Source organism: Oncorhynchus tshawytscha, linkage group LG21 (genome assembly GCF_018296145.1).
Source record: "Oncorhynchus tshawytscha isolate Ot180627B linkage group LG21, Otsh_v2.0, whole genome shotgun sequence".
Classification (NCBI taxonomy): Eukaryota; Metazoa; Chordata; class Actinopteri; order Salmoniformes; family Salmonidae; genus Oncorhynchus; species Oncorhynchus tshawytscha.
This window is the reverse complement of record NC_056449.1, coordinates 12,644,472-12,657,084: the sequence shown is the minus strand read 5'-3', so window position 1 is coordinate 12,657,084 and position 12,613 is coordinate 12,644,472. Positions and strand designations below refer to the sequence as shown.

The following is a 12,613-nucleotide window of genomic DNA, read 5'->3' as shown; positions in this document are numbered from 1 at the left end:
TGCTATTCAGACGAGTTGAATGGGACAACTATTGTCCCCTTGTCCTTGAATCATTCGGTCTTTACTGGGAGTCTTCAGTCTCAATATAGTTCGAGTCCGATATGATTGGTTTATGTACGTAAATTGTTCCCCATACCGGTCTGATGATAGGCTCTTTTGTTGACCCAATTTGGACACTCCAGCGAATAGATGTTTTGCCTACGTCAGTGGTCTCTACGGCCATAGGTTTACACACCACGTGGTCTCCTCCTGCTTCACGGAATTACATAACGTTTGCCCAATTACAACATTCGTATGTTGATTTATCAATTTACTATTGGAGGTCAGTGTAAATTGGAGGCGGATCGTTCTCGATCGGGAAGGGGTGTGCGTGTGAGGGGATTCGATTAATTTGTCCCGGGCGTCAGGGTAGACGTTTTGAATGGATGAACGTTGATTCCATTCGTTTTGGAACCGGGCATAAACCAGCAGCCCCGTTCAAAACCGTCTCAAAATAAACGTCACGTATAATTAGGACGGGGAGTAATGAGTAGGATTGATTTAGATAAAAACGCTTTATCATCTTTCCCAAACAACATTCTAACATATATTTAATGGAAAGGAGATGTGGTATGTTTCTGAACGAAGCACCATGCTGCCTGGTTGACAACATGACCGAGCAGCTCAGATTACTGTTCGAGTTGAGTTGCGCTCCTCCCTCACCGCTTTTGCCCGTTGACGTCACCGGCCATAGACGGTGCTTAGCCGCTCAGATTAATAGAATCCGCCCTGTGTGTTTTGTGCTCAGATGAAAATGGCGTCCCGAAGCGATCGCTTTAACTTATCGCACAATAACACGGATAACAAACTACACAGCTAAAATTATATAAAATGGATACCAACTTCAAGGATAACCCATAAAAGCAGTTCTACAGGACAACGTATAGACCACAACAACCCCAGGAGTTATTTCAGTGGTACAGTGAAAATAATAGCATTTTCCCAATAGTAAGCTAGATAATGTAAGTTACATGGCTAGCTAACGGTAGCTAGCTAGCGTGCTAACGTTCCGTGAATGAAGTCGCTAGTTATTGTACATATTTTAAAGAAATGCCCCACATAAATGTAGCGTAACATGGCTATTGCGTTTGAACAGGAGACAACCAGACACACGCATGTATTCGCCAAAGTTAGCTAGTTAACGTTAGCCAGCAACGTTCTGGCAGCTAAGATTCACTCTAGCTAGCCAGATAACAACAACGTCTGCTGCAAGTCGGTCAGTTCTGTACCATAAGCCAAGCACAACCATCGAACTCACTGGTTTTGTTGCAAATAAAATTCGAATTTGTTGCTAAATATTTTTGCTGTTTTAGGTAAAAGAATAACGTTAGTTGGCTATCAACGTTATCGGTTGTTCCTAGGGTTAGGTAGGTTAGTGCTTTGAGCCAGTTACCTAAAGTTTGCTGGATCGAATCCCTGAGCTGACAAGGTAAACATATGTCGTTCTGCCCTTGAACAAGGCAGTTAACCCACTGGTACCCAGTAGGCCGTCATTGTAAATAAGAATTTGTTTTTAACTGACTTGCCTAGTGAAATACAAAAACCCTAGCTAGCCTATATTAGCAATGTAGCCAAATGAACGTTAGTAGCTGATAACCAGCTAGTTAGGAGTTACGCTATTCATCGATCATTTTGTCGCCAACTATAGAACTATATCATTATTGGTCCTATATTATCTGGCAAACTGTCAATCCAAGTGCCAGAACTCTTACCGGTATTTTATCTTCATATTCCTAAACCTGTCTCATTGCATACCTAGGTTATGGAAGACCAAAACCCTCGTTACAGCAAGCGCTTGGTAAGTAGCTAACGTTCGTTTTACCAGATATGTTTAGGCATACTAACTTAACCAATATACTTCTGGAGTTGGCCAAGTTGCACTATTTTGCAAGTGTACAATAAGAAAATGATAGTTTCCTTAATCAAAACCACATTTGCATCGTTAACGAGCTCAATCAATAGATAGTGTTTGCTTATTTGTTGGCATGACGAAATACTGAATGTGTGTCAGTAGGTTCAAGTTCACTAGTGTTGTCCTACTCGTGTACCTTACATTACGTTTAACTTTTTTGTCCTCGTGCAGTGACTAATTTAGAGCAGAGGACATCATTCAGTAAAATGTATTTTATAAATCCTTTTTACGTCCGCAGTTGTCACAAAGTGCTTATCCAGATTCCCAGCATAAAACCCCAAGGGCCAAGGACATGTATTCAATTGTGACAACCCACAGACACAGCTATCCTTTGTAGAACCATTAGGCCATTCTAAGGGGTGTGATTTTGTTTTATCTGCTGTCATTAAAAACAATCCGTAGAATTATAGATAATAATGGAATGTTGTCTTGTGTCTTTCAAACTGTGGTTAAATCAATATATGAGAATGGATCAGTCCAGCTGATTAGGAAACCGCATGCCTGGTGTTTTGAGTAGAGATATGGTTGGGGGGGGTGTGAATGGGGTTGTTGTGCTGGACCCATCTGTCAAGCCAAACTATGAGAGCATAGGGGGAATGGGGTCATAGTAGGATAAGCCCCTCCTGTGATGCCCACATGGACCATTAAGTGACCGAATGACTCATCTGCAAATCTTTCTGTTATGAATCTATATAGGGCTGGGTGATATGGGCAAAAAATATCACAATGTTACACGTTAAAAAAAATGTTTTTGAATAATAAAAGTTCAAAATGTGCTTGGAGTTGTGCATGACCCTACTTAGGTTGGCAACACATACATTGTAATTAACACATCAATTCAATGGGGCTTTCACCATTCTGATTGGGTTATGCTGTTCAATCAAACTTCAACCAAAAGTTGATCTCATTTAAGTTAATTTCCACACTGCCATGTTGGGCTGCATGATATGGGCAAAAAATAAATAAATGAGGCCTTATTTTTAACCAAATATTGCAATTGCTGTTTAAATCAAAACACTTGGGTGAACTGTTGAAATCATGGAAATAGAAGGATTATTCTAATTCTATAGTTAGAATGTAATAGTGGGCACTTCGAATACAGTGTTTGACAAAAAATGAAAAAGCCAGGGAGGCATTTGTATGATTAAGAATTATAATACTATCAGGATCTCTATGGAGGTGTAATTGTGACAGGGTAGGAACCAAAGTGTTTACCAGAGGGGTGGGTACCCTATAATCTTTGGCTACATTAAATGTTTTCTCTTCACTTATTCGTATCAGATTTAGAAGATACTGTTGTACAAACAACATGCTGATATAGGCCTACACCAGCACTGGTATCGGGTGTATTAGCTAGCTATGTTTGCTCTGACTGGCTCTAAATTTATTAGCTAGCTAACACATTTTATTTTAGTCACAACTTGCTAAGAAAAGGTCAACTAGCTGCTTGGAGACAGAAAGATACACAAACTAATAGTGTAATTATAGAACGTTTGGATTTATATTAAGTACAGAGTGGAAAGCAGCATCGATGTTGTCGTCATATCAGGGATTTTATATTTTTAAATAATATCACCTTTGAGAAATGAACAATCAGCTAAATAAAAGCTAGGAAAGTCGGGGAGAATCGAAACTTACCAAAACAATTCATTTAGCAGTATGTTTGTTATTATGTTTTAACAAAATAACATCTGCTGTCATTAAAAACAATCCATAGAATTATAGATAATAATGGAATGTTGTCTCGTTTGAATAATGTTTGAACATTATAACACAGCAAAATAACACAGCATTAGCCATGGCCACATGCATAGAATTGCTGGAAATTAGCTTAAAAACAGCTAAGTTCTCTCAGCTTCAGTGACATATTTACAATTGCAGAATATTAGCTTAAAAACTGCAAGATGTTCTCTCAGCTCTATGGCAAAATGTGTATAATACAGGAAATTCACTTTAAAACTGAAACAATTTATCTGTTACATGGAGAAATTTGTAGAATTTAAGGACATTTGCATAAGTATTAAAAATGTCTCTACACTGCCAAGATGGGGACCTCTAAAATTGTCTCTAAAGTCCAGCTGGACTGATTGGGCCCATTGCTCGCCCACCACCTAAGCCCCTTTTTGATCCAGAAAAAAAGCCCTGCATATCGTTGCATCTGCTGCATTGACCATGCAGACCGAAGAGTGAACGGTCAAAAAACTGCCAGATTTTACATATGCATGGTCTCAGGAGAAAACTCATTCAAAATGATACAACAAGTTGAGTTTCTGCCTTGTGTCACTAGCGTACAGGGACGCGGCGGCGCTACCAGGATGACGGGATCTCGGACGATGAGATTGAAGGGAAGAGGACGTTTGACCTGGATGAGAAGCTGCAGAGTGACAGGTTCAACTCTTACCTGGTTAAACACATGGATGGAAAAGGTCGGGTCAAACCACGCTGTAATATCCCTTAGAGGCATTAACCATGTTTCTCTTATGTTGTGATGATCTTGATCTGGAAAAATGTTTTTTTTTTTATCTGGCAAAAAAATCATGTCCCTAATTATGGTGTATTCTATTTTTTTGATTACTCTTGGTGTGCCTACCCTGCATTGTCTATAACGTGTTTCTCTGCAGACTTCACATTCGAGTACATCCAGAGGGAGGGGCTGAGAGACCCTATCGTCTTTGAGAAAAAAGATGGCCTTGGCTTAGAGTAGGTTACGCTTCTTTCTAATTATCTAACCGACCTTCCTCACTGCATATCTGTGCCTGGATAGAAATATAACAGTTGGTTCACTCTGATTTTCCAGATGTATTTAATAACCTCTCTCTTTCGCTCTTACGCCCTCTCGCTCTCATTCTTTCAGGATGCCAGACTCTGATTTCAGTGTGAGTGATGTCAAGCTGTTTGTAGGTAAGGTCCAAACTATGAACACTATGAACTCACAGTTGCTGATTTCAACTGATTTAACAGTGCTGCAGCCCCTGTGAACAATATTCCCTGCCCCTTGCCTGTCTCCCTCTCTCATAGGCAGTCGGAGGATGGTTGATGTTATGGACGTGACCACTCAGAAGGGCATCGAGATGTCCATGGCCCAATGGCGGCGGTACTACGAGACGCCGCCCTCGGAGCGAGATAAGCTCTATAACGTCATCAGCCTGGAGTTCAGTCACACCAAGCTGGAGAACCTGGTGAAACGACCCGCCTCGGTAAGATATACACACATAACACCAAACTATCACATGGCAAGCTTGGGAGTCTGACCATTGTAAACGCTGGGCTATCACTTCCACAGAGCCCTGGACAGCCAGTGATGTATGTCTTTACTGACCTTTTCTCCCCAGGTGGATTTGATAGACTGGGTGGACAACATGTGGCCAAGGCACCTAAAGGAGAGACAGAGAGACTCAACCAACTCCATAATAGAAATGCAGTATCCCAAAGTGCAGAAGTGAGACCCGTGCCTTTACATGGCCTTCCTTCCTCATGTACTCAACCACACTGATTAATTCTACCCCATGCAGGGTTTGTGGGTGGAAGCATGAGTTGATTGAATATAATATCTTTATTACATTGTTTCAGTGCTGGTTGATGTTGGATGTAAAGATGTATTTTCTTCCCTCTATCTCTCTCTTTCAGGTACTGTCTGATGAGTGTTCAGGGCTGCTTCACAGACTTCCACGTTGACTTTGGCGGTACGTCGGTCTGGTACCACATCCTGCGGGGGGGAAAGGTGAGACAACACCCAGGAGAAGTAGATCCTTGATGTGTCACATTTGAATCACCACAGAATTCAATAGAACATAATTTATCCCTGACCAAGATGGCTGCCATTATCAGCACATTCTAGAGTTATGAAGGTTTCAGACATAAGCCAATTTAGTATTTTATTCTATCTTTGTCTATCTCTCTCTTCAACCCTGACCTCTGACCTCCTGTAGGTGTTTTGGCTTATCCCGCCCACACCCCAGAACTTGGAGCTGTATGAGAACTGGGTGTTGTCAGGGAAACAGGGAGACATTTTCCTCGGGGACAAGGCCCAGGACTGTCAGAGGATAGAACTGAAGCAGGGATACACCTTCATGATCCCCTCCGGTATGTACACACACATTGAGACGTACCATCAGACACACCCGGACACAGACATTCCAACACAAACATAATCTAACCTCCCCAACTGCCTAGGCTGGATCCATGCTGTGTACACCCCCGAGGACACACTGGTGTTTGGAGGAAACTTCCTCCACAGCTTCAACATCCCCATGCAGCTCAACATCTACAACATTGAGGACCGCACACGAGTGAGTACTGTACCCTACTGCACACTGTAACACTACCGTACTGTAACACACTACTGTACCGTATGGTAACACACTACTGTACCGTATGGTAACGCACTACCGTATGGAAATGCACTACTGTATTGCAGATCTATGAGTTTGGATGAGTACTACTTGATTAGGGGGAAAATTAATGGTTGACTTCCAATATCTCATGTGTACTGCTGTCCTTGTCCCCTCTCCAGGTCCCGGCTAAGTTCCGATACCCCTTCTACTACGAGATGTGCTGGTACGTGTTGGAAAGATACCTCTACTGCCTGACCAACACCTCCCACCTCACCCCCGACTTCCAGAAGCACTCACTTGGTGTTGGTGAGTACACCATTTGTTTCCCCTCCTTATCTTTTCTCTCAATATTAATTCCTCTGAGTTTATCCTTCTGTCAGGTCTGACCCGTGAAGACTCGGAGAACAAACTCAACGGCCATGTGAAAAATGGCACAGAGGAAAAGAAAGAGGGAGACGATGATAAGGAAGAAAAGGAGGAGGAAAGTGAGACCAAGGTCCAAATGGAAGAGTCTGATGACGATTCCTTCCCCCTTCCTGGTGTCACTAAGCCGGGGGTGAGAGTAAACCTGACTCCCCTGGAGCTGGAGGGGCTGTGGAACCTGCTGGGGAAGCTGGAGGAGCTGCCGACCCACAAAAAGTGTGTCCCCGCAGGCATCCGTAATGCCCCCGCCCTTCTCCATGACATACGGGTGGGTACAATACACGCGTCTACAATATAATAATATATTATTTAGCAGTTGCTTTCATCTATAGCCACTTTCAGTAGTGCATGCATACATTGTATGGTTAGCCCCAGCAGGAATCAAACCCATGATCCTGAGGTTGCAACTGAGCTACACAGGATGTGTCTATGGCTGCACTAGCTATTTACATCAGTCTCTGGCTACGTTTCAATATCCACACTAGCATACAACTTCCCGTGCATGGCCAATAGCTTAATTCTAAATGGTATGCTACTGTAGATTTTGGAATGGTACCTATTAGTATCCAACTGTCTGCATCCATTTGTAATCTGCTCAGTCAAGTCTTGCATGTTTTTTTATTTAACTAGGCAAGTCAGTTAAGAATAAATTCTTATTTTACAATGACGGCCAAACCCTCCCCTAACCCGGACGACACTGGGCCAATTGTGCGCCATCCTATGGGACTCCCGGTCATGGCTGGTTGTGATACAGTGAGACATGATCCTGACATGGCTAATGTTCTGCTGTTTTCAGGCTCTTCTGGAGGAACACTGCAACGATGACCCCAAGCTGTCTTATACCGGAAAGCCCATTGTCAAGTGGCCCAAGAGGGTGAGCCAGAGAGCACATGCCTCTCATACACACATTCAAATATCCACCTAACATACAGGTGTCATACATTTACTCACCAGAGTCAAGGTCTCAACAACACAGAGACAGACTAACTTTCCAGTCTCCTCTCCCCCTCCACAGCCCTCGTGGTACCAGCCCCCTCCCCCCTCAGTGGTATACCGTCCTCGTATCGCCATGCCCCACAAGGCCGTGGTCCCGCGCCCTGCCAAGCCCACCTCTATCTCGGCTCTGAGACGGAGGCGCGTGCGCTGCAAACACTGTGCAGCCTGCCAGAGGAAGGAGTGCGGCGAATGCAACTTCTGCAAAGATATGAGGAGGTTCGGAGGACCCGGGCGTATGAAGAAGGGCTGCATGATGAGGCAGTGTCTCGCTGTGAGTAGCCAGTGCAGTGCCTTCCTACGCAGAGAGAGGTGTGTGTAGTATATTGACCCTGGTCTCTCTCCGTCTCCAGCCTGGCCTGCCTAACTCAGCGGTCTGTGCTCTGTGTGGAGCGGGCCAGGGGAAACAGGAGTGTTCAGATGAAAGCCCCTCCTCCACAACCCTCATGGAATGCTCCAACTGTGCTCAGATCGCCCACCCTGACTGCATCAAGGTGACCAGGCCTCGCACTAGCAGATACATGTATAGCTGTACTACAATCCACATGGAAAATCCTTCTTGTGCAACATACTTCCATTACACATTTTCTTAACAATGTATGTATCCCACAAAACTCAAATGGCGGTGATGTGATGATTTGAGGTGTTATGGCTGTATATAATAGTCCTCTGTGTGTATGGCAGGTGTTATAACTGTTGTTAATTCTCTCTCAGGTTCCTGGGGAGGGCAGGATCAACAAGGACCTGCCCAGCTGCTGGGAGTGTCCCAAATGTTACCAGGGCAAAGAAGGCTCTTCATCGGAGGTACCCCAATTCTTCCTCTTCCTCTCCATTTCTCAGTCTGTCTCACTCTTCCTCTATGTCCCTATAAGACAATACCCATCTACTCTATTGATACCCGTTTAGTGATCATGATGATGCCCCCTGTCTCACTCTCCCTCTCGGTCTCAGTCGTCCAGCAGTGAGGACAGCATGGCGTCTACAGGTTCTCTCTCTACGTCAAATCATGCCCACCGAGAGGGGATAGGAGATGGGGAGGCAGGCAGTGGGGTGAGGAAGGGACGACGTGGCAGACCCCCCCTGACATCCTCTCTGTCCCAGCGGAGAGTGCCCCCTCCCTCTCAGAGGCTGTTACTGCAGCAACAACAAAACAGGAAGAGAGCCGGAGCGCTGGAGCTACGACTCAGGAAGAGGGTGAGGGGGGGGGTTGCTAGAGTGCTTTTTGGTTAGAGGTCTGTGTTAAAGCTCTACATCTATTGTACAATCATTCCTCACCACAAAGTAATCTCTTAAATCTCTTTCTACTCTTTGTTGCAGATCAAACTGGAGCGCAGCAAAATCTTACAATCGGTAAGCACATGCAGTCCTATTTTAAAGCACAGTAATTCTCCAAACCAGTGCATGATTATTCAAACCAAAGCACTGTTTAATCCATTTACCCATTATCCTCTACAGAAGCAGACGTTGTCTCTGGAGCGTTCTCCTAAGCTCCTGTGCTCCCAGGGTCTAGCCCACCTCCAGAGAGGGGTGTCCTCTCGCCTCCGCTCCCCTGTTGGCAGACTGTCCCGGGGCCGTGGGTCCTTCAGAGGCTCCCCTTACCGCTCCCCTACAGGGGCTCGCCTTCAGCCCCACCAACCCTCCATCAGCCTGGCCCCTGCAGGCAGGGGAGAGGGGAACAGGGAGCGAGGGAGTGGGAGAGGAGTACGGCTCAGAGGAGGAGCAGCAGGGAGAGGAAGAAGAGGACAGAGACACGGAGGAGCAGAGGAAGAGAGTGATAGCAGCAGTAGTAGCAGCAGCAGCACCAGCAGCAGTAGCAGTAGTAGTAGTAGTAGTGGTAGTGATGAGGAGAGGGAGAACGGCGTGCGGGCCAGACGGAACAAAGAGAACCGACCACAGAGACGAGGAAGAGGAGCAGCCAAAGAAGATGAGGAAGAGGAACAGAGTGAGGAGTCCAACCAAAATGGAGAAGAGATGGATGAAGACGGGGGGGAAGGAGGACAGGCACAGATGGAGCCACCAGTCCTCGTAGTGTCGGACCTTAGCGACGAGCTCATGAAGGGCTCGTATCTCACAGTAACCCTACAGCCGTCGAGGGCCAAACGTGATCCGGGGGCCATTGTCCCGAAACTGGAGGCTGCAGTCGCCCCCCGCCCTGCCCCTCCCGGCCAGAGTTGCATCCAACGCAAGAACTTGGCCCGACCACCCCTCAGGAACCACGCCCCAGACCCCTACGCTGCACCCTCGCACTCAGACACACACACACGGGGCTCTCATCCAGACGAGAGGAGAATGAGGCCAGGCAGAGCAGAGAGAACAGACAACAGTGCTTCCTCCTCCTCTCCTGTTCCTCCTCTACGCCTCCCTCTGTCGGCTTTACAGGATGGGGGGAGGGAAGTTGCGAATGGAGGGAGCGAGCCGGGCTGTGAGAGGGAGGTGTGGGTATCTGTCTTCCGTTACCTGACTCGTGCCGAGCTCTGTGTCTGCATGGCCGTCTGCAAGAACTGGCACAAATGGTAAGAGACAAAAACTATTTAGAATGCATTTTATACACACACACACTATGAATGTGTCTGCATGCACAAGAGTGTATAGGAGCTTGATAACCAATTAAAACGTGTGTGTTCTTGTGTAGGAGCTTGGATAAGAGGCTGTGGATGCGGGTCGATCTGAGCGTGTCTAAATCCATCAGTCCTCAAGCTCTGTCAGGTATCATCAAACGCCAACCAGTCACCCTGGACCTCTCCTGGACCTCCATCTCCAAGAAACAACTCACCTGGCTCATCAACCGCCTGCCTGGTACACACAATACACACACACACACAGTCATGCCACCAAACATGCCCTCACACAGTTGGACAACTACTCACTCTGGAGATGTAACTTATTCTCTCTCCGACACAGGGTTGAAGGATCTCATGTTGTCTGGCTGTTCCTGGTCTTCAATTTCGGCTCTTAGCTCGCCCGGTTGCCCCCTCCTGCGCACGCTGGACCTTCGATGGGCCGACGGGATCAAAGACGGACAGATCAGGGACCTGCTCAACCCACCAGGTGAGACAACACATCCTGCTCCTTTCCTCCACCGTTTTCTGTTTTGAGTTAAATACTGTTTGGATAAATCCCTTGTCATACCAAATGAATTAGCTGCGTCCCGCTGGAGTCCACATCAGACAGATATTTTCAATTTTTTTCCCTTCCACCGTCTTCCTCCTGTCACCTCTCTTTCTCCTCTGCCTCTCCCCCCCTCTTCTCACCCTAATTCCTGTTTACCCCATCTCTCTCTAGGTTGTGATAACCGCAGTCAGCTGAGGAACATGCAGTCTTTCCGTCTGGCGGGGCTGGAGATCAGTGACTCTACTCTGAGGCTGGTGATCAGACACATGCCCCTGCTGACCCGTCTGGACCTGTCCCACTGTGGAGCCCTCACTGACCAGTCCATCAACCTGCTCACTGCTGTGGGCTCCTCCACACGCAACACACTCACCGAGCTCAACCTGGGGGGTAAGACTTTGACTCACGCATACACAGCCATAGCTGAGACTTGGAGCAGTGTGCACACACAATTGTGACTAGTACTTGATATTGAGTTGTTGTTAGTGTTGAGCCCCGGTCTCTCTATCTCCCAGGCTGCAGTAAGCTGACAGACTCGTGTCTGCGGTACCTCCGCCGGCTTTCCTGCCTCTCCCTGCTGGACCTGCGGGAATGCAAGAGTGTGTCCCGCAAAGCCTGCGAGGCCTTCATCTCTGAGCTGTCTGTCAACACCCTCTACTGCCTATCTGAAGACAAACTGATCCAGAGGATATCCTAGAGCCTGCCTCCTCTGTCTGGGACAGGGGATACAGGGAGAGGTTGGGGACATCTGTGTGACAAGAGAAAAGACTGTAGGACAGGGAGGCTTAAAAGCACCTGCTGCCTCTGAAGGGAGCAGGAATGGAAAGCACTTAGTTACTGCGCACTTAGTGGGAGCAGGATTTCTTTCCAGTTGCGTGTGTGTGTGTGTATATATATATATATATTTTACTAAACCAGACAAGAGACTCAGGAGTTTGAGTTTAGGTGCCTACGCTGCATGATTTAGTTGGGGTGGGAAGTGAATTCCATGATATGTGGAGGGGAGAGGTTAGACGGGTTCTTGTGAGGGTGGCAGGAGATTGTGGGGTGGGTCAGTCATCCCAGATTGGGTTCTTCTCTTCACCCTGGGAGTTCTAAGGCTGTCTTTAACCAAAGGTGTTGGCTCTGGACTAACTAACTCCTCCAGGTGTACTCTGGTCAGGTCGCCCCACCCTGAGACAGAGGGGCGCAGACAAGGGATTCGGGGAAGGTGCGAGGGCAATCGACATGGTGACCAGACCACTCCTAAATAAGGACGGGGTATGAATGAAATGGGGTGGAAGGGGCGGAGACAGGGTAAATGGCGCGATCTCAAACAACCGTTAGAATTCAGGTGCTATCACTCCCAAAACTCCCTGTTTTGTACAAATATCAATCTATGACAACCGTCTCTATTCTAGGAAATACCCTTCAGCCTACTTTGATGCATTTTCTGTTTCCCATGGATAAAATGTGAGTTCCCTTTACAGTTTATTTTTACTTGATAAGACTCAGTGTATAAATGTAATATTTGCTGTCATTATTCTGTCCTGTTACCCTTCGGTCTAGTGCTTCTGAGGGATCCTTCTTTTCCTTCCCACCTTGCCACATCTAAAAAATAATATAAATATATACTTTTGTGTAAATGTGTTTCCCTCTGTTAGATGACAAAAAAAAATCCTGTAGCATTGTAATTATTTTCAGAAGCTTTTTCACTTAATTTGTTATTAAATAAATTAAAAAGAGAAAATTAAAGGTTAACTGTTCCAGATGTATGTGTTTTTTGGGTTGTTTGAGTGCTGAGATTGTGAGAACGGGACCACAA

The 12,613-nt window shown here is 46.1% G+C and overlaps 1 protein-coding gene across 2 annotated transcripts; it reads left to right on the top strand.

Moving 5' to 3' along the window:
* The first annotated feature begins 770 nt into the window (after positions 1–770).
* Positions 771–12,557, top strand: kdm2ab (lysine (K)-specific demethylase 2Ab). Of its 2 annotated transcripts, none has more exons than XM_024382949.2 (23): positions 771–956; positions 1,799–1,837; positions 4,239–4,377; positions 4,573–4,651; positions 4,806–4,852; positions 4,970–5,148; positions 5,284–5,390; positions 5,579–5,672; positions 5,881–6,034; positions 6,125–6,240; positions 6,465–6,591; positions 6,666–6,976; positions 7,505–7,582; positions 7,724–7,975; positions 8,055–8,195; positions 8,416–8,505; positions 8,653–8,895; positions 9,019–9,051; positions 9,157–10,214; positions 10,334–10,497; positions 10,603–10,749; positions 10,984–11,199; positions 11,325–12,557. In XM_024382949.2, the coding sequence occupies exons 2-23, from the start codon at positions 1,802–1,804 to the stop codon at positions 11,504–11,506; spliced, it is 3,993 nt and encodes a 1,330-aa protein (XP_024238717.1). In that variant the 5' UTR covers positions 771–956; positions 1,799–1,801; the 3' UTR covers positions 11,507–12,557. The 2 variants fall into 2 exon arrangements, with proteins under 2 accessions (XP_024238717.1, XP_024238718.1); XM_024382950.2 differs by having other exon boundaries at positions 771–1,001.
* The last annotated feature ends 56 nt before the right edge of the window (positions 12,558–12,613 follow it).

What these genes read in the sequence shown, in the direction of transcription:
- kdm2ab (XM_024382949.2), top strand. Translation starts at nt 1,802, where the DNA reads ATGGAAGACCAAAACCCTCGTTACAGCAAGCGCTTG. An exon ending in TAAACACATGGATGGAAAAG is followed by an intron (nt 4,378 to 4,572) that starts GTCGGGTCAAAC and finishes GTTTCTCTGCAG; the next exon opens with ACTTCACATTCGAGTACATC. An exon ending in CCCTTCTCCATGACATACGG is followed by an intron (nt 6,977 to 7,504) that starts GTGGGTACAATA and finishes TGCTGTTTTCAG; the next exon opens with GCTCTTCTGGAGGAACACTG.